The following is a 27,902-nucleotide window of genomic DNA, read 5'->3' as shown; positions in this document are numbered from 1 at the left end:
GAACACGGGCAAAGTTGGCGATCTGCTCCTCCTTCCCATCCTTGGTGATGGTGAGGGTTTCCGGTAGCGCCTGGCTCGACGGATCAAGGTGGTGGCCCATCTATGCGCCCTTAATTTGGGGCAGCACGATGGCCTTCCACATGATGTAGTTGTTCCTCATCAGCTTCTCTTGGGGGGGGGGGGGGTGATCCGAGGGACGTCGCAAAGGATGGGGTGGACGAGGAGGAAGGGGCGAAGGTGGAGTGGGATGCAAGGGACGTGGCGAGGGCACTCATGGTGCTGGAGGTGGTGGAAGTGGTAGTCATGGCGATAGGTTGAAGAACGGCTTGGCTAGATGCGATCTCCTTTCGATCTTTAGGAAGAAGTCGCTCTGATTACCATATAAGATTATTGGGAAGCGTTAAACCCTTTGTTCGGGCCGCACTTATATTTGTATGGCCAATGCCGTGGCTTACAAGAAGAAACCGATCAATAGATCGATTAGAGAAGGTCTCGATTAAACAGAAGAAGAAGAAGAGATAGAGAAGAGATACAAGTTTAAACAGGAAGGAGTTCTCTCTCTATACAATTCTATCTCTACAATTATTCCAACACCACACTCCTCGCGCTGCCCGCGCAAACGTGTTCACGGCACCGCGCTAGGCTCGTCCGTAGCTGCGTGGGACGGCGACTCGATCGCTCGACTGGCCGGCCGCGCGTTTGCCCATGCCGCGATGATGAACGATGACGGCCTCGTCCACAACCACGGCGATCACCACGCGCGCGCCGCCTACGACGTGGCCCCGCCGAGCGACACGACCGGATCGTCTTCTGTCACCAACCCAATCCACTACGTGTCCGCCTATCCGGTTGATTATGCCCCCGCTCTTTCGCCGAGACACGACTTGCTAGAGCGGGGCTCCACGTACCAGGCTGCGTGGGTGCCTTGAACGGGTTGTGACGGCGGCGACGGGTGGCACCGGCGGATTGGGGCATGGACGGGCACACGCGACCGCGACGTACCTTGCCATGGTCGGTCACTCTCATGACATGAGCTTGACCGTGTCGGCCCGAGCAAACCCAGGCACACACGCTGAATTGCCGAGTAGCACGTACGAACTGGATCTCTCGGCACGGATCCAGGACGTGACGGTGTCGCCATGCGCAAACCAGCCGCGCACGTGGGGCGCGCGTGACGCCCGTTGACACCACACTCCCCTTTGGTCGAGCTCGGTTCCACCCACACTACACTGCACGAAGCGGCTGCGACCCGCCGCTGATTCGGTCGCCAGCGAGCCGGCGGCACGTGCCCTCGCGCCGCCCGCGCAAATGCAGACGGGGCGCAAACGCCTCCATGCACCGCCGCTGCGTGCGTGCGTGGGACGGTGGCTCGACTCTACTGGCTGCCCGTCCGCACCGCGATGACCGTCACTCCCTATACGAGCTGGCAGGTCACCGCGACCACCGCGCGCTGGCTACAACGTCGGCCCACACGAAGACACGATGTCACGATCGGATCATCTCTCATGTCACCAGCCAAATTGACCGAGTTAATTGCAAGGCACTACCACACTTCGGCACGTTGTGACGAATCAGTACCACTAGTCTTTTTTTTTTGCCATGCAGTGCCAACTCTAAGCCTAAGTGTTGCAAAACGGTCTCACAGCCGTATAAGCTCGTATTGACCACGTATCTGACCGACCGGGCCCACTTATCAGGTGCCACGGTGGCCTACCCGCGCGCACCCGCTCGGTCACTCGATCCAGCCCGGGTCGGTCGCACCAAGTAGCTGGGTCGGGTCGAATCGGACCGGACGAACCCTAGTTTCCCTCTCCCCTCTCCCTCGTCTCCCTCTCCCCTCTCAGGCGATGGCGGCGGCGACTCCCGGCGGCGCCGACGCCGCGGGCTGGTACGGAGACCTTCCTGGCCTCGGCCCCGATGACCACTTAGGTCTGGACGACGTCGACGGCTCCAGTTCATACTACTCCAGCGCAAATGAGGATTGGGAGGAGGAGGCCGCACTTTCCATGGAGGACAGGCTGAAGCTGGCAGAGATATGGGTGGCCCACCCTAGTAGTAGCCATCAGTGGACCAGTGGAGTTGCTGGCGGCGTGTTGTAAGTCGTTCTCTTCTCTGCTTCTTTCTGTATATTGCAAAACAGGGGGCTAGGGTTAGTGTTGCTCATGACAGTCTAAATTTGTGCTGTCAATTGTAGTTTAGATGATGCTGTTTGGGATGTTCGGATTCATTTCGATGCACAACACAATCTGGATAGGAAGATATGCAGCTCAGATGTGACATTTCTGAACTTATATGCACTCATGCACACACAAGGTTGTTCCTTCTCTGATGAACTGTACCACATGAAAAATTTAGGCAGAGGAGAGGAAAGAGAGCAAGGGTTAGAGTTAATTGACACAAACATCAAACTGCAGCAACTTAAGAAGGAATATGAGCATAGTTTAGTTCTGAATTTGCTAGTGAGGACAACATCACCTTTTGTATGTCAGATAGAAGAAGATTTAGTGAGACCAAACTACAGCAATGTCTGTCAGAGTAGAGAAGAAAATTTAGCAACTATATTGTATAGACCACCTGTTGTGTATGATCTCAGTGAGCCTACAGTTCTTGCTGTTGATCAACAAGGTGTTGTTTTTCATAGTCAGTGCACACAAGAGAGCAGAAATTTCAGTAAGGAGAAGCTCAAAGCTGTAATGGAGGAAGAGGCAGTGCTAGAGGAGGGACATAATAACAGTGATGACTCTGAAGCTGCTGCATATGACAGTGATAACAATCCTTTCTACATGGAGAAGTACAGGATAATTGAAGACACAGAGATAATTGAGGGGAATAAACTAGCAGAGCAAGAAGTTGAAGATGAAGATTCAGATGAAGATTCAGATGATGATTCAGAAGAGGAACAATTACATTATGAGGGTGACACTGAGGTTGAGGACTTGTTTGAGATGGAGGAGGAGGAGGAGGAGGAGGAGCAGGAGAAGGATGATGAGGTCAATGTTTTTGCAACAGAAGAGGCACCAATGCAAAAACCTGCAAAGAAGAGGAAGAAACTGGTAGTTAGGAGAGGCCCTACTACTAGGACACATTCAAGTGTATTGGAGGAGGTGCAACCTGATTTCATTCCTTCATCAGATGAAGAAGATGATGGGTTGCTGTTTGAGGATGAAGATGATGGACATGAGCCACTGTCATTTGTTCTACCTAAAGGGAGGAAGAGTAGGGCTAAGAAAAGGAAACGAAGGATCTGGCACAATGACAAACTTGAGCAACCACATCAGTAGTTATGTCTGTACATGTGCTTCAAGAATCAACAGCAATTCAGAGATGCTTTGTTGAGCTTGCACATCACACAGGCCAGAGACTTCAGATATCACAGAAATTCAGACCAAAGGATCATTGCCTGTTGTAAGCAAGAGCACTGCCAGTTTTGCATAGTTGCTGCAGTTATCAAAGGGGAGAAGACTTTTGCTATTAAGAAAATAAGGCTGGAGCACACTTGCCCTAGCAGCACTGAGACATCTAGGATTAGTGCCAAGTGGCTTGCAAAGACCTATGAGTCATTGTTCAGGTATGATCCAACCATCAGCATACACACTCTGATTGACAACTGCAATGAGAAGTATGGTGTTGATGTGCCAAGGCACATGGCCTATAGGGCCAAAAACCTAGCTGTGGAAGCTGTTCTAGGAGAGCACAAGAAGCAGTATCCCAGGCTAAGGGATTATGCTCATACCATCATGGATACAAACCCTGGTAGTAGAGTTTTAGTTGCAACAGTTACTCCAAGACCAACTACAAAAATACCACATCCAGGACCAAGGTTTTATGCTATGTTCTTCTGCATAGATGGAGCAAGGGAGGGATTTCTCAATGCATGCAGAGCATTCATTGGTTAGTAATGCTTTATAATTCTTTCTCAATTGATGTAGTGGTTCTTTATAGTTATTTATACTTAAATATATAGTTTAGTAATGCTTTGTAGAAGTTTAAATTGTTCTCTGGTTGCAACAACAGGTGTTGATGGATGCTTTATTAAGCTCACCACTGGTGCTCAAATCCTAGCTGCCACTGGAAGAGATGGGAATAATAATATTTTCCCACTTGCATTTGTTGTTGTTGGACAAGAGGACACAACTAACTGGTGTTGGTTTCTACACCAATTGAAGATATGTCTAGGAGGAGAAGTTGGAAATTTGGGCCTTATACTATCATGTCTGATAGACAGAAGGTATCCATGCATCTTTCTGTTATGTTCTTGCTTTTATGTTCTTCTGCATTAGCATGTTATGTTCTAGATGTAGTAGTACAGCAGCTAAGTCTAGCATGCTATGTGAACAGGGGCTACTAAATGCAATAAACCAAGTTTTTCCAAACTGTCATCAAAGATTTTGCCTTAGACACCGCTATGCAAATTTCCAGAATGCTGGGTTTAGGGGGAAAGATCTTAAGAAATGCATGGATAATGCCAGCTATGCTTATAACCAGCAGAAGTTTAACATTGCCATGAATGACTTGAAAAATGAGAGTGAGGAAGATTGGAAGTGGCTAAGTGGAATACCTAAGCACACATGGGCTAGGCATGCTTTTGCCACTAACTGCAAGAAAGACTTGGTTGTTAACAACCTGTCTGAGGTGTTCAACAAGTACATCCTAGATTTTAGGAAAAAACCTATTAGGACCATGATTGATGGTATTAAGGACAAGCAGATGGTGAGGTGGCATAGAAACAGAGAGAAAGGAAAGGCATCTCTGTGGGAGATCACACCACATTATGATGAGAAGCTTGAGGAGGAAAAGGAAAGGGACAGATTCTGCAAACCTATTCAAGCTGGTGTAAATCTTTGGCAAGTGACCAGTGGGCAGCAAACACATGCTGTAAACTTGGAAGCTTATACATGTGGCTGCAGAAAGTGGGACCTGGGTGGCACACCATGCAACCATGCAATATCAGCAATTAACAAGGCAAAAAGATTTCCAGAGGACTATGTCTGCAGTTTCTTCAAAAAACCTTTTTACCTTGCTGCATATGAACCAATGATATATCCAGTTCCTGGTGAACATGATTGGACAAGGACAAGTGGACCAGACATAGAGCCACCCAAATTTCATGTGAAGAAGGGGAGAAGGAAAGAGAAGAGAATAAAGGGCAGATTTGAGGTTCCAAAACCAAAGGACAGTTCAAGAATGGCCACTATAACATGCAGCAACTGTGGGCTCCAAGGCCATAGGTACACCAACTGCAAGCAATAGTTGAGACCAGAGTTGGCTTTGAGGAAAAACAAGCATGTGGTAAACCCTTGTGAATTTTACTTGCTAATTGGTCTTCTTTCCTTCTATGTTTTTTGTGCTAAACCTTTGTGACTAACAAGCATGTTTCCTTGTAAATGTTTGCAAGGCACCTGCAAGATCAAGGAATGAAGATACTCCATCAGGATCACAACAGCCACCAGCAAGGTCTGCTTCTGCAACAACTGCTTCTGCAAGAACTGCTTCTGCAAGAACTGCCTCTGCAAGATCTGCTAGTGCAAGATCTGCTACTGCAAGATCTGCTACTGCAAGATCTACTTCAAGATATGCTAGAGTGTCAGCTAGTGCAAGTGCAAGATTTGCAAGGCCTTTCACTGCCCCAAGATTTGCTGCAGGAGCTTCATCTTTTGGTCCTTCTACTTCTGGTGCACCTTCAAGTGTCCCAGGGAATTATACTCGCTTGATGTCATTCTTTACTGCCAGTGGTAACACTTGAGTGAGAGAATGTTGCTACTTGAGTGAGAGAAGATGTGAACTAAGTTATTTGTGCTACCAAACTGATGGATGTCCTAATGGATTACTAAGTTGAGTCTGATGTGAACTAAGTTATTCATGCTACAAACCATGTATTTTCTGGTCATTTGTGGACCTATGATGGTCCTGTGAACATATTAGGCCTGCAATCTGAAATATTTGGCCATTTGGCACTTGTGAACAACTCAAGGCTTTTTGTGTTGTTCATTTGGCATTTGTGAAACAACTCAATGCTCATTTGGCACTTGTGTCAAGATATTTGTTCATTTGGCTTTTGTGAAACAACTCAATGCACATGTGTCAAGAAACCATGCACAAACTGGATGATAATGCCACAATGGTCACATACTTGATTACACCAAATCTTTTTTACAAAGACACCTGACACATTACTAGGATCAACAACAGTAGTGGCACTAACTTGCAACACCTGACACTAACTTAACAACAGTAGGATCAACAACACAGGTAGGATCTAACCTGACACTAAATTGCAACACCTGACACTAACTTGCATCTTCAGTACTAAACAGGCTTACCGCAGCAGCATCTTGGCTGACACTAAACCTACCACAAAGACAAGAAAAAGAAAGACAACATTGTGATATTTGTCCTTCAGTGCATCTATCTCTGCATTTTTCTCCTTGAGCTGTTCTTCCAAAGCCACCACCTCTCTTCCTCTTTGAGCTTCAGGCAGAGCCACAACTGCACTGTCATCTTCAAAAACAACAACACTTGATTCACCTCTCAACCTACGCACTTCATCTCGCAAATCTCCAATCAAATCACTCAAAAACTTTGGCAAAGGATCATCATGCCATTCAAGGAAGCCACAACCACCATGCTGTACCAACAGAAATGAGGGTTTGAGAAGGGAGAAGATCTAATGAACAGAAAAGTAGAACAAAAATGAAACTTACCATGGTATCCACGCAGGCGTAGTACCTCCTGCTTGGGTTCTGACGGCTCCATGAGATCCATCTCGGCGCCTTCCTACGCGGCCTGCACTAGCAGAGCTTCTCCGACTCATACGCCATCGGGCTCTCACGGTAGGGCACCGGCGACCTCGATTCGTCCCCTCTCCTTCCAGAGGCTCGGCGGAAGCTGGGAGCCTAAGAACGACCCGAAGACCACGACATTGACATTGACTTGGACGCCGCCGCCGCCTGCGATATAGCCTCCGCCGTCGCCTAACCCTAGTTTTTCCCCCAAATGCACAAACTATTTCCTGTTCACCCCCGCGCATTGCTTTAATAACCAAGGCCACCACTCAGGGCAATCCCTGTTGACGACGGCCACGTCAGCGTTTTTTTGCTCTAATGTTTGATTTGGCCAGGGATTCGTTAGTTTATAGGTAGAACTTGAGACATCTAACTTGAGCATTAGCTAAATATTTCATCCGAGGTTCAAGAGGAGATATAACCTGAGCATTAGCTAAATAACATAGCATACTGGAGTTCAACATAACCATAGATTCTTACAGCCATATTACTAGATTCTTACAACAGTACCTAAAGACCATAGCATAGTGGAGTTCAACATTGTTCACAACTACTACATCCATACATTACACTTAACTAAATCACCCTTCACAAAAGATTAGCAAAGTATTATGATAGGTATGCTCTGCTTCATCTACCCAGATCATCTTCTTCTACCTCATTCCTTCAAGATGTCATGGATCAACTTCAACTTCTCTTTGCTCTTCTCCAGTGACTTCAACTAAACAGCAAGCTGGAGCTTTACCTCATCCCTGCGTTTTATCAAATTCTTATGTCCCCTCTTGAGATCATACATGTGAAGGTTCAGCAGCACATTCTCTTCTGTGACTTTTTCCAAAGACTTGGTGAGCTCATCAACCTGAATCTTTAAATTGTTGTTGCCTTCAGCTAGCTTTTCCTTCTCTTTCAAATGATTCATCTTCATGTTCCTAATGACAGTGCCTTGAGCTTCTATCAGGTTCATCAGCACTTTGTACTTCTCTTTCATCTTGAAGTTGTCTACCTCTTTCTTCTCCATCTCATTCTTCATGGCAGCCACAACTGATGCACTGGCTCTCTCATCTCTCTTCTCCTTAGCTTGCAGAGAGCTGAAATCCAACACCCTGTCCTCCTGGACACTGAGAAGTTGATGGACATCTTCAACTAGTTTGTCATAGTTGGCATCCAGATTCCTTTTCTCTTCTTTAAGGTGGTGGATAGTAAGTGAACTTTCCAGGTTATCCTTCCTCCTAGCAGTCCTGCTGTCTTCAAACATTTCCCAAAGCTTCAACAATGCATTTTGCATTGTGGGAGGCCACTCTGGGTCAACCCAAGCAAGGAAACCACAATTTACAGCTTCCTGCAATATAGCAAACACTTATATTGTTACTCTCTGAAGAATTACCATTATGAAAGGGCTTTTTAAAAAAATGAACTAACAACTGCAGAACTACAACCTATACATGTGGCCAACTAAACAATGCTACTTCAACTGCAACCTATACTACCTCAATTAAAAATTAGCAACTACACTGCCTCAATCAACTAACAATTTGCTTCATCATCAGTACTAGTGAACATAGCCAACTAAGTTGCTGCCCATATACATATTACAGTGAACATAAGCATCAAAACCATAATCATCAGAACTACTAATAAATAACCAAACCATAAATATATTACAGTGAACATAGCCAACTAAGCTATTGCAGTGAGCATCAGTACTAGAAGCATCAAAACTACTAAGTGGTAAACAATGTGCTTCATCATCAGTACTAGTAACTATATTACAGTGAACATAGAGAGAGAGAGAGAGAGAGAGAGCATCAATCTTACAGGCTGAGCACAAACTAGAAACCTCCTGCCCGTCTCAAATGATTCAAAAGCAACACGGCGCTCAGTTGGCAGCTGATGCTCCACGCAGAGCCCCTCTGGTGCCTTCTCCAAGCCATTGTAGTCTTGGTCTTCAATGCTAGCAGGAATCTAATGGGAGCAAATCCTCAAATCAGAAAACCAGATCATCAAATCCCCAAATCCCCAAATCACCTAACCCTAACCCTAGCTCTACCACTGGCCTGATAATGCATCCCGTCGTCGGAGGAGGAGAACTGCAGGCCGGACAAGTCGTCGCTGCTCTCATCCTCGAAGACCATGGCGCGGCAGCGGTGGCGGACGCGGCGGTCTGCGCGGCGAGCGGCGGCGGCGGCTGGAGAGACGAGGGCGATGAGACGAGGAGAGGGACAGAGTGCGGCTTGCTCCGGTTGGGTTCGACCGGACCTGGCTACATGGAGCGACCGAGACGGGTGCGAGAGTTACCGAGTGGGTGCGCGCGGGTAAGCCACTGTGGCAGCAGACACGTAGGGCCGGTAGGTCAGATACGTGGTCAATACGCGCTTATACAGCTGTCAGACCGTTTTGCAACATTTAGGCTTAGAGTTGGCACTGCATGGCCAAAAAAAGTGACTAATGGTACTGATTCGTTACGACGTGCCACGTGCCGAAATGTGGTAGTGCCTTGCAACTAACTCAAGTTGACCACTGCGTGCTACGCCGTAGACAGAGGACACCAGTCGCTTCTAGCGGGACGCCACGTGCGGGACTTGAAGGGGTAGCGACGTACGTGCTACTCGCAATTCCGCATGTGTGCCTGGGTCTGCCCGCTCGGACCGATACGTGCCTGGGTTTGATATTCCGCATGTGTGCCCAGGCACACATGTGTCAAATATTCCTAATTTCAAAAACTTCCAAGAATAATGATATTTTTTATATCTATATCTATACCTACTATTAAAGGGAGGTGATATTCTTGGTTTCGTCCCGTTTCAATTAATTTCAGGTACGCTATTTGGTTTCGTTACTGGCCACCCGTTTTGGCCCAACGGAGGAAGCCCACCTGACGGCGCACAGTGGCCCAGGTCCAGAGAGCTGGCAAAAAAAAGCTGATGGGAGGGTTCCATCTCATAACGTGCCAACCGGTCATGCACAGTTTGTCTAACTGACCCAGCTAGAGATATGAGATGATTTTTTCCCGTTGCACGAGCCTTTTGCTAGTTCTTTTTGAAGCTTTTAACTTTTTGAAAGTTTGGGCATTTTTAAACATTCAAATAATTAAAACTTCACATTTTGAAAACCTTCATGTTTTTGAATTTCAAAATTTCAAAACTTCGTAGACCAATCTGTGGTTGGATTGTTAGGAGGACACCGGTCTTCCCAGCCCATCACAGTTTATGTCCTAGACTTGACACTGGTGGTCGCATTTTCTGGATTTAATTTTGCATCCACTGGAGGAGACGTTACGGTCGACAACGAAGGCGTCTGTGGCGACTCCGTCAATCGTAAGATGATATGCCGGCTCAGTCTCTTGGAGCTGTTCACAGGTGTATGATGTGCGTGCGTGTGTCCATAGGGGTGAGTGAATGTGCATATGTGTGCGCATCTGCATCTATACTGTGTTACAAACTTTAGAAATAACTTACAACAGTAAGGGGGGAAATCGGCCCTAACTTTTGGAATATTAAACATTTCTAATTTCAAAAACTTTAAAATATTGATATTTTGTTTTATTAAAGCTTTTAACTCTTTGAAAGTTTAGAAATTTTTAGACATTCAAATAATTAAAACTTCACATTTTAAATCTTTCAAGTTTTGGATTTTCTTCCAAATAGAGCTTCATAGCTTGCTCAAACGTTTGGAGAGAGTGAGCTCAGGATCTGGCAAGGCGATTGTGGAGGAGGCTCTCAGGAGCAAAGAAAAGAAGAGCGGCGCCACACAAAAGGTGTCTGCTTGATGGATGGTTATCAGTATCTTGGGTTATCCTTATGGCCTAGCTTTTCTTCGTTGATTTGGTGGTGCCCGCGGTCTTCGGCTAAGTTACTGTCGTTATTGGGTGTCTTTGCGATGTATTAGTGGTCATTAGATGTTCGGTTTGGTTGTCAGGTTGCATGCTTTGAGAGTAGTCTAAGTGTGGTTGGTCTGTATAGGTTTTCGCCCGGTTTTCCGTTAATTAACTGGGAAATTCTCTTCTGCTTAATTAATCGATGATGCAAATCTTTTGCCTCCGTTTCAAAAAAAAGTTTGGATTTTCAAAATTTCAAACTTATCAAATTCTAATTTCAACAAAGAGAGAAATTTTGAGGAGTGGCATACAGTATGAAAAAACCAAACACAACAAGTTTCGATGGCCCACCACCCACCACCTTTTGGCTATAGGTGCAACCTCTCATGCTGCTACATGTTGTGGAGAGCTCTGGCACCAGTAATTAATTTTACTTTCATAAATATATTATGTAGATATTGTTTGGAGACATAGAACTCATTTCATAGGGTAGTCCAATCACATAACAACAATTGTGCTCTGTTTTAGGCACTCAAACATTTTGGTGGGACTAGATTTCAGATGTATAACCTTCTAAATAGTCCACAATACACAGAAGCAATAGACACAACAAGGATCTCGAAAATCTATGTCCACTTCATAGACCACACCGAACAGTAAATATGGAGAATGGTACTAATTCAAAACAGAATGGTGCTTTTGCACTCTTGTGAAGAGTGAAAAGTGCAAATGTAGTGAAAATCACACAACAAGTACATCCAATATACAATCCACAAATGTGCACCATAATTACCAATTGTACACAAAATTCTAAAAGCACCCTAGGGTAAATGCCAACCTGGATGTACATTAAGATCCAGTTCGCAATACGCCTATGTAGCTAGGTAGCAAACCGAGTGGGAGGGCGGTTGTTCTTGAGCGGTTCATCATTGGCACCAATATAATTCATAGAATAAATACCAACACCAGAAACCAATAGTGTGCACATTTAGGTATAAGATGATCCTATCAAAGGCAACTAGTTTTTTTTGGTTGCTTTGTATTTCATAACCATGTAAAAAGTAGACACATCTAATAAACATATTATTGAACCCATTGCAATATGTACAACCCATTTACCACGAAAAAAATGGATTAAGCACTATGTTGATGATCCAGTGATCGTCTCGTATACACCCCATGCACTCTTCATGTTTCCATTTGTTTATATCTAATAGTAACTAGCAATAACTTGCAAGATATTTCCGATGCAGTAAATTTAGATATCCCTACCAAGTTATTTAAATATGCACACACATACATATATACAACATATTCAAATATCACAAATTAATTCAAGACTGTAATTTACCATTTTTTTCTAGCATTTAGGTGGATTTCATTTTAATTATTTTTAAGTTATAATGCACCGAAAGAAACTAATGTAAATTTCTAACACCTTACATTAAATTTCCTATGGTAATGATTTTACAAAAAATATTTGTTAAAGGTACAAATGTTTAGTATAAATAATAATATTAGTTCCACTTCAATGAACAATGCAATTACACAAAGTAAAATTTAACCCAATCGTTAAAGTCGGATATTGCTGAGTTGAGAGCATACGCTGATCAATGTATTCGTATTACTGAATTGGTAAATTTAGAGAAAACTTCTCAGATTTTCGTTATGTAAGTTGGAGGAAACAACTCTATTAATTACAGTGTTAGGAGTAAATTGTTATGCATTAATTCATGTTGCTAAATGTTTACTGTGTCTTCATAACTTTTAATAATAATTCAATTTCGTAAACATTTTTGTGTAGTTTGTTACATATCATAGAGTTGTCAAAAAGTATCTATAAATATAAGTACAGTTGATACACTATGTCATGCATAAATACTAAATATGTCAAATTACACTTATTCAAAATATAATGGTGAATTTTTGCTTCATTTAATAGATAAACAAAAAATACATCAAATATAGAATAATTGGCTACCCGTGAAGAAATATCTATTAAGGCGTTCAATGCGACACATTTTGCAACACACTTCTGTGTAGGTAGACATCGAACTGAGAAAAATGAAGTCGTGTATATGGGAGCCTTTTGTTATCTTGCCATGGAGTGAGAAGACTCAAAGACAGGAAGAAAAAAGAATGACCACCTCGAGGCTAGGGAAATAGAGGCCAATGGTCAATGTCCACATGTTAACAATGTACTATGAAGAAACCTTTTTTTCGACGTCAAATTAAAACAGTGTTTGTGTTTGAACAAAAGTATGAGGAACGATTTTCTTAGCAATGATGTAATATGAATTTAATTTTATGTTTAATATAAATATATTCTTTGGGTGTTATATTTGATCTGTTGTGCATTGTACTCACGGAAGAGGAAACATACATAGTTAAAAATTGATATTATGAAAGAGAGTGCACATAGAAAAGGTAACTTGAAAACAAAAATCATTATTGTAGAAGAACAACCAATTCCTTCTCTAAGGGTATTTAAAGTGAAAACACCAATTCACAACTTTACTCCTTTCATCGTATTTATCAATATCTTTCCCATGTAGCACTAACGGACACTCTAGTGTGCTTGTCGGCAAGGTGTCTTTATCATTTTCTTTTTGCCATTTGATCCAACCATTTTAAATGCCCTCAGAACCCTTATGTTTTACTCCCTCCGTCACATAATATAAGAACGTTGTTGACACTAGTGTAGTGTAAAAAATACTCTTATATTATGGGACGGAGGGAGTATCTAGCAATGCAGCTCTGCGGAGGGCAACATTTACCATCATACCTCTTTCTTACCGACCGTTACAACTCCACATCCAAAAATAATAGTCCACTAGGAAATATGCCCGTGCGGTGCAACGGGAAAAGCAAATCCCTGCATGCTACAAGTGACCCATTCATATTGTCACTCTGTCCGCTATCATTGCCGATGGTTCTCAAGGCGCTGATCTTGGTCATAATACTTTTAACACGTCGCTTTCGCAAGCCTCTCTCTCCACCAACTTAGTGCATGCACCATCCCACACTCTTGCCCTCTAGTCCAAGACCCGTTCGTGTCGTCGCTCCTCCTGGGCAGTAACGACCTCTCGCTACACATGGTCATAATTACTTGTAATAATGGCGGACATCACCATCATCTCATATGCATCTCGTGCATGTGTCATCCCCTGAAAAAAATGAATTATAAAGAGTAATAGGGAACATATTAATATCGTGAAGATATCAATTACATCCAAGTTCTGCATCAACAAAATGTCAAAATATAGTTGTCTATATGCAACCCTATGATTGAAATATTCAAATGATTTTGAAACTCAAACAGTTTGACCGCTGATCATATCAACTAAAGGATCTTCACAGAAAGACAATTATCTATCAAAACTAAATCTGAAAGGGAAAATCTCTGAAAAGAAAATACCTTAAATAGGACAACACAGACAGGATTACGAAATAAAATAATAAGCTCCATCAGATAATATACCTGATCAAATCACCTGACAATGGTGCCGCTCTAGGTCGTCTGCCCCTCTTATCTCCTTCTCCCTCTGCTTTATCTTCATAGGCATGGTGCCGGCGCCGTCCACCTCGCCGCGAAAGGCAATGCGCACATAGCATCCGTCAGTGGCGACCTCAGTGGCGAGATCAGACATCAGCTATGCGATGTGCCCAAGTGATTTGAACGTCAGGTCCATGATGTCATCCTTACTGTCTTGCTCCTCCTCCACCCCTCATCTCCCTTCCTCTACGTCCTCCACCTCCCCCTTCCCGCCGCGGTGCTCTCCCTCTCCTGCTCCGTGCCATCGACTTAGCCATGATCCACTGCCAGTCACCTTGCCCTCGCCTCCCATCAATGCCAGGCTGTCCTGCTCGTAGATCTCGACGACCGCCTCCTCTTTCTAGGACCACCTTTGGGCTGACGGCGATGACAAGGGCCTACTTATTTCCTCGACTACTCCCATGATGCGCGCGCTACCGCGGCGAAGGACACCCCGGGGAGGTTGACTCCAGGTGAGGTGTGGTAAGACCGACGAGACGGCAGAGGTCGGGCCGCTGCCGATGGGCGGCGGTAAGGCGGGAAAGCAGTCCACCCCGACAGTCGCCGTTGTCGGAGCCAATGATTTGGGGGGCCAACAGTGATTGGACGATCACGACACCACTTGTCCATGCTGGTTGGATTTCTTGCGATACATGATATATATGTAAACAAACAGCAATCTGGAGGCATCGACCTGATTTGGAGACGACGTTTTATTTCCTTAGCATTAGTTTTTGGATTTCTTTTGTGTGCCCAAGTACAGGTAGATACCTTGTAATAAAAAAAATCATAGACATAGATTACATGTGTGTAGATCTATTTTTAAATTTCAACCCTCAAATTTTTGAGGTTTACACAAAATTAACGGATATAAACAGATGACTTATGGAGAACTATGAAATCTTCCGTCCTTTAATATTAGGTATAGAATAGATATAGATATAGAATAGATTATCGCAGAGGGATTGAAGCATAACTTAAATATCGTGGACTTTTTCGTATAATCTTGTTGAGCAAGGGGTACATGCCAGGATCAGAAGTCAGTGATGTCATTTCAAATCTGTGATGTCAAATACATGTATTTTCACCAATTTTATAAAAAAAATTACATGATTTCTACTTGTGTACAAAGGATTTGCCAAAAACCTGTGTGGTCAATTGACCACACTGCTCTCAACGTGGCTTCACCACTGATACAATAGCCTGAAAAAATAAATTTTGCTAACATGAAACATATAGTTTATCATGACTCCATGAGTATTATTTTTTTGCGGGGGAGCATTTTAAAATTTGTAGAAACTATATGTATTAAGTGTAACTCTGACATTTTAATATATCATTCTGTAAACAAATACTCCTAGGTATCATATTATTAATATTACAGTATGTTGATAAGGTTCGTCGGTGAAACTCATATTATTGGTCTTCCATGACTGCTATCCAATACAGTATATGTGAGGTTTGATACAATAGTATATTTGTTACAATCACCCCTGATGAAGTTCGACGCCATAAATTTGTCGGCCAGATTATACTGTAAAAAACTCATAAGAACGGGGGCAAATGGCGTGGCAACAAACAGTGGTGCCATCGGACGATGTCAGCCGTTTAATCGGCACTCGCGCGGAAGAATCCTGAGCGTCCATCCATTCTTCGCACCCATTATGGTTCTAGTTCTTCCCAGGTGTCGAATTGTTCAGAATTGAATAAGTTCAGAGAATCAGGATCCTGACATAATGCCTCTGAACTTGTGCTTCGGCTTAACTCCTGGACGAAGTGGTTCCACCCAGGTGAGTGCCGATCACCGGCGGTGGCCTTCACCTCCAGGAAGCATGCCCTACTCCTTGATGGTGAGCAGCAAGCGACACATCGAATTGGGTACCACCACCAAGGTCCAAGATGAGCACGTCCTTCCCCCCGGTGATTTAATGTTCACCTTCTTGTCAAGGCAGCACCACTACGTCTTCTTGCTGATCACCTGTTCAATCGTGTTACAGGCTTGCGGATGAGGCGCCATCGATGATTGATCTCGTCGCGCGACGCCTAGGGCTAAAGTCAGAAAACCAGATGAACGGTGCAGTGGTGCATCCCGAGATCCCGCAGCGGCGACTCGTCCGGACGTATCTCCTCGGTGGCGCCGCCCGCGAGCGTCACCAGCCGGAACGGCATCGTCCCGACTGTCCCGTCGTAGCCGGCGGCAAGCGCCGACGGGCAGTACCGGAACAGCGCCGTCACCGGACGCCCGGCGCCGAAGCTCTTGCAGGTTATCCGCCCGTCTGGGAACCGCACCCGCAGGGTGCAAGCCTCCTCGCCCGCCGCCGGCTCGTCGTGGTCCACCGGTGCCACATGGATGTCGGCGGCGGCGCACGCGTCGTGCATCGTTACCGCCCTGAAGAACGCCGTCAGATCGTCCACCGCCATCGGTCCAGAGGCCTGTTGCCGGCTGGCGGCGACGGCGCCCGAGTCGTGCATCGTTACGGCCCCGAAAGACGACGTTAGCTCGTCCACCTCCATTGCTGCTTGCTTATTTTTTTCCTTAATTAGATGCTTCCTTCTGGTTTTGATCACGAATCCAGGAGAGATCCATGGTGCGTCCGAGGATTCTCTGCTTTTAACACGGAAAGATCGAAGAGGTAGTCGAATTCGGGCTCCGAAAGTGGATCGAGTGACCTGATGAGGGCCTCGTGCTGGGACTGACGCTAGACGGTCCATGAATACCTAAGATAATCATCCCCGCTAACTTATTTATCTACCAAATAAGCATACCATCTCATGTAACAATTATGAACGGAATAAGCCCACCACAACATTCAACAATGCATGAGTTTTTTTTCATTTCAATTATTGTACTTATATTCAATAAATATTTTTACAACTATATCAAATATAATATGTCATATGTATTTTTAATTTTGATTACCCAATTATTGTCATCAACCAAATCGGGCTGAAACGCGCAGGGTATCATCTAATTCCCTCCATGATGGTAACTGCGATAGAATCATTTTTTAATTTACATTTTTCTGTTTTATTTTCTTGAGTTTTTATGGTTCTTTTTAATTTCCTTTTCTTTTTCATTTTTGTTTTCTTCCTGTTTATTTTTCTTATTCAAAATTTGCAGAAATTTCGAAAAAGTCCTTATTATACAAATTGGTTCATGAACTCAAATAATGTTCGTATTTTTGAAAAACGTTTGGAAATTTTAAAAAAGATTGGTTTTTTAAATTTTTTTGTTTTCAAAAATATTTGAATTTTAAAAAAATCTTTGTGTTCTTCCAAAAATCCGAAAATTTCAAAAATTGTTCCCATTTTCCATTATTTTTCACAAATTCAATAAATGTTTGAAAGTTTACAAAAATCCTAGTTTCGTTTTTTGTTCATAGTGTCAAAGAAGTGTTCACATTTTTCAAAAAAGTTCAGGATTGCAAAAGTTGTTCACTTTCTCAAAATTATTCACAATTTTGAAAACATATATTTAGATTTGCCGCTCCAGTTAGTTCTCAAAGATTCGGACTGCCAATCAGTCGCTAATGCTGGTTGGCTCGAGTGGTGGCAACACACGTTCAAGAACACGAGGTCGAGAGCATTGGTGTTTGGGATCTTTTACGTCAAATGGGTTGGACGAGTTGGCTGCCTCTTTGTGCTTGAACTGATACATGACGCAAAATGCTTCATATAGGAGGTCCATTATAGCATTGCGCGTTCATGATGTTGTTCTTGTCGTACAAGCCCGTGGGCATGATCTTTTTATGGAACAACGAATCTCGCCTCAGGCCAGTCACATTGAGGTTAAGCACTCCCAACAGCATGACGGGTTCAATCAAGTTGGCGACATTGCCGTCCTCACATACTTTATCAACAGTGAAAAACGAAAAAAGTGCAACATGTTAATTATCCTCATGTGTCTCTCGCTCCTCGTAACAAACCTAACTGCCTCTACTTCGCTTAATGAAAAAACCAAACTAATGCTACTATTCATGAGTTGTGTGCTTAGTGTGATGCAATCCACATATTTTCTTAAGTTTGGGCTCAATCACCATATATATACCCTCTCATATTTTGCCATGGTCGTTTGCACTATCCATTTATCCTTCTGTTACTTACATGGGAATCATCGTGCATTTTTTTACCTCCCAACACCAAACACCAAAGTATACATGGGAATCATTATCTTTAGCTAGTTAAGATGCACACATCTAACACCAAAGTATACACACAAAAAACATGCCAACAAAGAGCAAAGTCATATAAGACCAAAGTTATGATCAGGCGAGGAAAAAGAAAGAAAAAACCAAAGCGGTCAGATCCGGGATCAGCAAACTACAACAATGACCATATCCATACCAACCATCTCATGACACAACATGAACAACAAGGTCTTTCAAACAGCAACGCCTTTAGGAAGGGATCGGCGCTCAAGCGCCGCAGTCACCCGATCCAACCACATCCAAGGTTAGAATCTGGAGTTTCACCCTGAAGGACCACAAGAACTTGTCTGTATGGTTCTGGATGTGAGGAAACATGAGAGAACACTGCGCCTAGATGCTTTCCTTTCTTTTCATTGCAGCTGCTGCGGCTTCGGCTTCCGGAACAGGTGAGTGACAGCGTGCTGGTGTGCGGCGGTCATCACTATGCCGCCAGCATATGCTAAGCGCCTCGTCATGTTTCTATTTCCATGGTACACCCCGTTTTTCCTTAATTAAAACTTTGGGCGTATTTCTTTGCTACGAAAACAAACACTATAAACATTTTATACTAGATGAACAATCTTTTAACAACACAATGAATGTTGTGTATGATTTTTTTTTTTGAAAACTTAACCTAGATTCTCAGTAGAATGAGCGCTAGTAGCTCCCTATTTTCAAATAAGAGTCCTTTTTAGCAAATCTAATAAGAGCCCTATCACCGATTCCTCTTTAATCAACTAGAGATAATTCACAATAAAAAAGTTTAATTTGAAACAAACTCATTGAGTCGCTAATCAACTTGGGCGACTCGTGTTCATTCAGTTGGTGGGCCTGTACGCATGCTCATCTCCGTGGACAGTTTCTAGCCAACTAGATCTCACCTCGGCTACGGGAAAGCTAAGCAGGTCCAACACCAACCACATGAAAGGTCCAGTTGCTCACACACTTTATCAACTGCCAAAAAGGAAGAAAAACAGTGCAGGAGGTACCCTCATGTCAATCGCTCTTCAAAACAAACCTAACTAATGCACTACTCCTCACGAGTTGCGTGCCCTAGTGTCATGCTTGCCACATGGTCTTGTTTTCTTCTTAAGTTCCTACAGTATTGGGCTCACTATATATACCTTCTCACATTTTGGCCTTGTTGTTTACATTATCCCTTTAGCCCGCTCTTCACTCACTTGAGAATCAGAATGTGACGCTTATATCTATAAAACACTATCTTTAGCTAGGTATCATTTCTATAGATTTGTTTGTTGTAATTGTACCACTTGAGACATTAGTGGAAACTGACTGGCTTTTATATCCAATCTTGGTTCGTCTAGATTTGATGGGTTCAAACCTTCAAGAAAATATGACATCAACTCGTTTAGCTTGTCTATTCAGAGACCTCTTGGAATGTCGTAATCCGACAATACGCAGGTAGCGGAACAAATAGCAGCCGCCTGCCCTAGAGGCACATTTGTGTATGGAGCGCCACCCACCCTTGATGAGCTCCAAATATTTCTCCTGTCACCAAGGGCGGCCTCTCCTGAAAATGTGCTCGATACCCTAAACATGTGGTACAAGTTGCTTGCTTTATTGACGAAAGCAAGAAACCATAGGTTCTAATTTCTTAAAATCGTCTTGGCAGTGTCCGGAACCATTGTGTGGAGGCATGCACTTTCCTCTTTACCACTCACTTTCTCTTGAGGTACAAGCCACCATGACTCGCGTCCCATAGAAGGGGGGCACTTGTCCGACGTCGGGAGCTTCATCTTAGTCATATATGACCCTATACTCACCCTCGGGCCAGGTAGCGACCGAAGAAGACATGAAAACTATGATTATAATCAAGGTCGATGGCATCCTGTTGAAAATTAAAATAATAATGCATAAAAGATTAGCCACATTATCCGATTGGACATGTGTGTATGCTACAAATTACTAGGATGGACTGTACTTTCCACGTGAGATTTTACGGAATTTTAGATTAAGCCTTACATGGCCATGCTCCGTCTTGGTGTGTACTAATAACATTGATCCCACGATTGTATCCAAGAAGAAAAAGAAGAACAATAAATCAAGAACATGTGAATCTTTATGCAGGTAAGATTTTCATGAGCAAGTTATAAGTTATAGCAGCAGGATTAAACTCCATACTTATGAGTTGTATATTGTAGAATCAGAAGACTAACCATGCAACAATAGAACATCGAAGAAAGTCATCGCTGGCCAACCATGCTAACTCATAGGTAAATCTGTTTTGATTTTTTGACTCGATAAATTTCCTAATGTTGATCCCTCACTCACTAGTGTGTATGATCTTCAATTCACACGCCAGACATGTATGTCGTGATTTATTCTCCCCACGTCCTTGGAGCATGGTAATGGCAAATGAACAAATCATCTTTAGATATATGTATCTTATATATTTCTGGAAATGTCGTCTCCATTTGTATCATCATATTTGTTTGTTGTCGGGCAATTGTGAGCTCCTCAATGCACGTCCACAGAGCCGACTATGAAGCACCAAATTCAGTAATTCAACATATAAGTTGGATTATACATCATGAAAGTTTGTAAATCAAATTAATCTGGACTTGGCAATCAGGCTAGGGGCCTGAAAAAGGTTACGGCACACTAACATGTCAGGAGTTTCATTTCTGAAATTAAGAATTTGTACTACTCCCTCCGTTCCAAAATAAGTGACTCAACTTTGTACCAAGTGTTACTTGGTACAAAGTTGAGTCACTTATTTTGAGACGGAGGGAGTACTTACCAACTGTATTCGATCTTGCAAGTGCATTTAGCAATTAGCAGAGTCCACGCACCAGTTGCAGCTTTGCCAGACCGAGAGAATGCATGAAGTTGACTACAATATACTGCTTAGGACTGTAGCTTGACCTTAATTACTAGTACTGAAAAAGTTGTTAACTTAATCTAGTGTACCCATAAATGTAACTTAACCATGGCTCCCTGCAATATTTCTGAAAACTTAATCAATTGTTTTGTAGTGGTATAACCATTGGGTATCATGAGTTAAGTTTTAACGAACATCTTATGTTGCTTCTGTGTGCCTCCAAGGACCATTCTAAGTTTCTAACTATGAAACAATGGATGTGTGAGCTATGCTTTAAATCTCACACATCACCCTTAATTAATTCGAAGTGTAAGAGGAACTAGTCATGTGTCACACACCTCAGAATAATCCTAACTAACCAGTGGTGCTCATGAGTTGTGTGCCCTGGTGTCGTACTTGCTGCATGCTTCTGTTTTTTTTTTTAAGTTTCTCTGATGTTTGGCTCAATATATACCCTCTCATATTTTGCCATCGATGTATGCACACTCCGCTTGGCTCTCCAGCTGCTTACCCAAAATCGGATTGCAACTTAATTTTATGAACCAAGCACCATCTATTAAGCTAGACGTCATATCTACAACATTTTGCCATGGTACAAGTTGGTGAGATATTAGAGGAAACTAACCGGATCGTATACTCCGTTCGATCGTGATTTCTAGCTTTGACGTGCTTCAAAATCTTTCCGGCATAATGAATACAGTAGTTGGCTAGAGTCAATGTCTGAAATTTAGACCTGTTGGATAAAAGGTAGACATGTACGTGTTGACAAAGTCCAGCGAGGTCCAATTGCCATTAACTGTCATGCATGAGTTTATTTTGTTTGAAGCTCTGCCATGTACACAAACTGAAACGTTGCTCAGTTGGAACATTTCAAGTCTCCATACATAGCAGAGTGCACTGAAAGACCATAACACATCCACAACTCAACTACATCACACAACTCAACTTCATCGTCTAGTGTTCTTCTGCCAAGACTATTTCGTTTGGTAGCAACAACATCATCATCTTGTTAATTTGTTTGCTGTGTTGATTAATTTCTCAAGAGTACCTGGTACTCCCATTGCGGGGTTTCGCTTGAATCAATCAAACTCATACTTTACACATGGCACACCCATTCTTTTGGACAATGGCATTGCCGTAACAAAAATATTCAGAGATTCAAGGGTTTGTAAATAGTAAAAAAAAATGAATTTACGGAACCACCTCATTGATTTTAAACTGCTATTCAGAGTATACAAGGTGCTGTCGTAATTTGATAATTTCTACCCCATAGAAATGTTACATGAATACAGAAGTTAGAAATGTATTAACTAAGACAATAACATGAAAAAGATGTGAACAAGCTGGCCAAACCAGTTCAGAGCGTTAGCTAAAGGTTCTAGTTCAAGCAAACGGAAGAGAACTAACAAGAAACAAAGGAACCCAGGCCTGGTAGAATATACATGCCCAAGGCCAACTCTGGATTTACTGGAACAATGACAGTAAAGTGGTCTCCTTTTATTACTCCTGCAGTCATAAGATGCTCATATGTATGTTAACTATGAAACTGCAAACAGGGCACAATATAGTGCAAATGATGGGCACAATATCAATTGGCTGCATCCATAACCAACACTGCTTGTATGAAAATAAACATATTACGTACCAAAGCTTGTTATCATCAAGCAAATCACTGCAAGATGTTGCTTTGCTGTGCCAGACTGTAACCAGATTAAATAAGAGTACGCTGAAGGCTGAACAACTTGAGCAACTCAGATAGTTGGTGGACACAGGGATGGTGGGAAACCAGCATATAGATGACCAGCTGAGATCGCTTTGCTAAGCCCAGCGAACAACTCGACCTGCAATGTCTTCAAGTCCACCGAGAAGTATCCAAACTTAAGATCCTCTTGTGAAGGCGTGGTGTACAACGCGTCTAAAAGCAAGTATCCCCCAGCTACACCAACCAGAATTGCACGCTTTACCGGCATCGGGATGTCCTTCTCCAAATGCCATTGATTATTTCTTAGAACAGAATACGTGAGCCAGAGTGGGTCATTTTCAGTGTCCTGATCATACCATTTAGTGAGCATGCCAAGCTTTCCCTCCGATGCCTCGAGAATGACAGATCGGCCCATCCCTCGATGGTCAGTGTAGTGTTGCTTCCAATCATAGAGATTGACTTTTCTATGCCCGGGTCTAGTGTAGCCCATTATCCCACCGTCCAGTCCTTTTCCCGGTCTACTACTCTGACTGTTCAGTCCGACAAGAGAGAAGGAAAAGAATGTGGCAGTACCCTGGCAGCAAGAGAGAAAAGTGTAGAACTCGAGAGATCCCGTGATACAAGAGAGAACACCTTCCTTGGATAAATTGAAGAGAGAGGAGACCCTGCTTTTCTTTTGAGAGTGAGGTGATAGACTATGTCACATAGAGTTTTTAGGGAAAAAGACACTTGTGTTTGTGAGAGACAAAAAAAATTATGAATAACTCAACATACTTACTTCCTTTGAAAAGACAAAGAGTTATTTGACTAAAAAAATGATTTCACTCAGAAACTAAATCATAGATATATTGTGAAAATAAATCAAGTGCCCATTTTTTCGCTCAAGAGTTAATTGCCCATCTTTCTTGACAAGAAAATTTAAGGCACTTCAAATGTGCGCAGAAGACAGTAAAATACAAGAATGCTTGATTACGTTGCCTGCCATGAAATAAGTAGACAGTAAAATTAGTTGCAGCAGTATTTAAATTATACAATGAGGACTTTTCTCTGGACCGCCACGGTGCCATCCCCAGGAGTATTTCAATATATCCACTATGTATACCACAATCTTGCTTCTGAAGTTGATGGTTCGTATGTGCGGGAGGCGATGATTTCTCAACCTTCGCCTACCTATATAAGCTTCCCGATCTGTCGATCTATTATAGTTAATGCGCAATATGGTGAAATCGGCTAAAAGATATCACATTAGTTAGAAAATATTTGCCTTTGATTCGGTGGATCTATATATATTAAAACTATGATTTTGTGGCCATTCAATATGCGTTAAATATATGACACTTGTTAGAAGAAAATATTTGCCCTCGATTCGGTGGATCTATATATATTAAAACTATGATTCTGTGGCCATTCAATATGCATAAAATATATTACACTAATTAGAAGATACAAGCCCTCGATTGGTGGATCCATTAAGACTATGAATCTGTGGCCATTCAATCTGAGTAATGTATATGGAAAAGTGGGGCCCACCAATTAATTAGGAAATACTAGCCCTTGATTATGTGGATCTGTGAAAACTATGAATCTGCAACATGTATGAAATGGTGGGCCCCACTTCACGTGACTTGGGAACAAATGGTCATATGTGCCGGTCAAACAAATCACATAACAATCACTTCTCCTATGAACCAATACGTGGTTGGATTGGTAGAGGGGCTGTGGTATTCCCAGACCACCAGGGTTCAAGTCCTGGTGCTCATATTTATCATGGATTTATTTCTGGATTTCCGGCACTTACATCTGTACTGTGTTAAAAAAAAAACAATCACTTCTCCTCATGCCTTATCTTATCTTCTCTTTCCTTTATTATTGCTCTGCGAAGCTAGGGTTTAGTTCACCTCCACCCCTGCTGCCGGATTGCTCCCGTCTCTGGTTAACACTCGTCGGAATCGCTAATTATTTTCCGGTGAACTTACATGAAGTGGTTTGAGAAAAAAGATAAATAGACTAGAAAATCTTAGAAAAATTAGGAACATCTGTCCTTTAGTTTTATACTTCAAAATACTACAACTGTTAGATCCACTTTACAGCTCAAGAAATTACCACAAATACCATCCTCTCAAAATTACCCATCATTGCCATTATGTAGAACTTATGCCCTAAATAATTTTCCACACGGCTAGCTAAACAAAATCGCCCGTCTAGGTCAAAAGAAAAAAAGATCACCCGTCCAGGTTAAAAAAAGGAATCACCACCTAGCGTGTCCATGTCAAAAGGAAAAGGAATCATCCGTCCAAGTTATGAAAACAATTATTAATGCTAAGACGAAAAAATAACCGTGCCACCGTCATGTATTATGATTTGTATGCCGGTCTTGGTGACAAGGTTCATGCATACATCTATCAGCTGCATACGTACATGTGTTGCGTTGTCTTTCCAGGCGGCCGGGCCTGGAGCGAATCAATGACTATCGTGGCTAGGTTTACATATAAGCATATAAGTGTTCTTTTTTGAAAGGTATATAAGCATATAAGAGTTGACGGGTTAACTAGAAAATAGATAAATAGACAAGAAAATCTCATAAAAAATAGAAACATTAGTCCTTTAATTTTATACCTAAAAAACCCACAACCGTTAGATCACTTTATAGCTAAAGAAATTACCACCAATGCCACCCTCTGTAAATAACCAACCTTTGCCGTTACGTAAAACTTATGCCCTAAATAGTTATCCACACGCCTAGCTAAACAAAATCACGTGTCCAGGTAAAAAAAAAAGAATCACCTGTCCAGGTTACAGAAAAAGGAATCCTCACGTCTATATATCTAGCTATAAAAGAAAGAACGTGTCCACGTCAAAAAAAAAAAAGAATCACCCGTCAAGGACGAAAAAAGAATCATCCATCATCAGAGGAAAAATATCGTACCGCCGCCATTGTATTACAATTTCTATGCCGGCCCTATTGACAAGGTTCATGCATTCATCTATCCGCTGCATACGTACATGTGTTACACTGTCTTTCCGGCCGGCCAGGCCTGGAGCAAATTAATGAGTATCGTGGTTAGGTTTACATATAAGCATATAAGACTTGACGGGTTAACTAGAAAAATGATAAATAGAAAGAAAAGCTGACAAAAATTATTTAGTTATATAGTTTAAAAAACCACGATCGTTAGATCCACTTCACAGCTGAAGAAATTACCACCAATACCATCTTCTCTAAATTGCCCATCATTGCCATTACGTAAAGCTGATGCCCCCAAAAAATTTCCACACGTCTAGCTAAATAAAATCATGTGTCCAGGTCAGTAGGAAATAATAATCATCCATCCAAGTTCAAAAAAGGGAATCATCACGTCTAGCTAAAAGAAATAACGTGTTCATGTCAAAAGAAAAAAGAATCACCCGTCTAAGATGAAGAAAGAATCATCTATCATCCGTCTTGACCGGTGCTCAACCTGCATCAAGAGTTAGTTGTTTGACCATAGGCCCTTACCGTCTCCCGGGGTTACCTCGGCTATTAAGACTAAATATTCGGACAAAAGCATTTTTCAGAGTTTGCAAATTACGGCGACATTTTTTAAATCGCCAGAATTGGAGTGACAATTTATCCAATTACCCTGGTTCTCTCGTTTTAAGGGTATCCTTCCTGCCCGTTGTTTTGTGCTTCCCTTGTGTAGCTGGTATTCCCAGAAACTTTGAGTGTGTGTGTGTGTTTCTAGTAATCTTGTCCGTTCGATGGTTTTATTAATTCAAAGATGAACTCGCGTCTCGAACCTTTGTTCTAAAACATTAGTAAGATTATTGCCTGAACTGAGCATGAGTAAAATCTCGTCTAGCGATAGCTGGTGAACTGAGCGTATCCCATGATCACAAAAATTATGTACATAATTATTACACAAAGGTTTGAGAAACGTGGTTATGGCTGCATAAAGCTAGCGCTATGAAAAGAGAATAAATCAACGAATGAAATCACGTACGTGCAGACGCCAAATTCTGGAATCAATTGTTAGATAGGGTGTGAATAATGGAACATATAAACAAATAAACAACGCTAGAGTAGCCGCCGTTCTGGACGATCTGCGTCGTGCGGTGAATCCGCCTTGCTCGTTTGGCCTTGCTGGCGTATTTTCACGGTGCTGTCAAAAATCCATCCGGTCGTTTCACTAGACACTGCTATTTCGTGTTACAGCGATGACGGGTGGGCCTCTTTTGCCTGCGGGCCAGTGCGTCCTGTGTGTGTGGGTGTCTCTTGAGTGAAAAAAGAATTGACCGCAGCGCCATGTGGTGGGGGTTCCCGCAGGCGGGTGGGTGGATTCACGCCCGCCTACTCGTACCGTCGTCGCTTCCACCCAGCTATGACTCTTTCTCTTCAAGAAACCTTGGGCCCGTTGGTCGGTCTATTGGGTATGTGCACTTGCGAGGTGAGGTGAGATCCGTTTTGCCTGCCCCTCTCTCTCTTCTTTTACTCTCGTCACCCCCAATCCCTTCCCCTCCTTGAGCCCTGCGTCCCCCTCCAGCCGCTCTCAGTGTTCCCATCCACGGCGAGCGGGACGACGTGCGAGAACATCAGCGGTGGCGAGCGTGGAGGTTGAGAGCCGGCGAGCAGGGGCCGGGTCAAGGCGGGTGCTGGTGGACGATGGGGTCTGGGCCTCGTGGATTGGGGAGATGGCGGCCAACCAAGTTTCTTCGATTGATCTGGACAAGGCCACGGCAGCGCACGCAAGGGGCGGAGGCGACCGACCCTCTGGAGCCGCGAACGTCGACAGGTAGGTAGGAGCCGTGCCCCTCCTCTCCCCTTCGCTTGTCCCCTCCTCCCCTTCCCTTCTCACTCCCCCCTTCCCTTCTCACTCCCCCTCTCCGATGATCCAATCTAGGCTGCACATCTGCGTCCTCACGTATTTCTCTCTCAGTTTTTACTGCTTGATTCTTTGGTCTTCTGATAATCTTTACATGATTGCATACTTGAGTGTGCCATGTGCAGCAGCAAGGTGATACATGCCTCTGCCCCTTTCTCTCTCATAATAACCAATATTCCTA

The 27,902-nt window shown here is 43.0% G+C and overlaps 2 protein-coding genes across 2 annotated transcripts; one reads left to right on the top strand and one right to left on the bottom strand.

Annotated features, from left to right (window-relative positions):
- Positions 1-3,293: 3,293 nt before the first annotated feature.
- LOC109732477 (uncharacterized) lies at positions 3,294-5,250 on the top strand. Its single transcript, XM_020291647.1, has 3 exons — positions 3,294-3,891; positions 4,015-4,141; positions 4,434-5,250. Exons 1-3 carry the CDS (start codon positions 3,294-3,296, stop codon positions 5,248-5,250), a joined length of 1,542 nt encoding a protein of 513 aa, XP_020147236.1.
- A 2,253-nt stretch (positions 5,251-7,503) lies between these two features.
- LOC109732476 (uncharacterized) lies at positions 7,504-8,914 on the bottom strand. Its single transcript, XM_020291646.3, has 3 exons — positions 8,837-8,914; positions 8,598-8,744; positions 7,504-8,121 (listed from the first exon to the last, which is right to left on the bottom strand). Exons 1-3 carry the CDS (start codon positions 8,912-8,914, stop codon positions 7,504-7,506), a joined length of 843 nt encoding a protein of 280 aa, XP_020147235.3.
- Between the last annotated feature and the right edge of the window lie 18,988 nt (positions 8,915-27,902).

The sequence above is a fragment of the Aegilops tauschii genome, chromosome 7 (assembly GCF_002575655.3).
Source record: "Aegilops tauschii subsp. strangulata cultivar AL8/78 chromosome 7, Aet v6.0, whole genome shotgun sequence".
In the NCBI taxonomy this organism is placed as follows: Eukaryota; Viridiplantae; Streptophyta; class Magnoliopsida; order Poales; family Poaceae; genus Aegilops; species Aegilops tauschii.
This window is presented reverse-complemented; position numbering and strand designations above follow the sequence as displayed.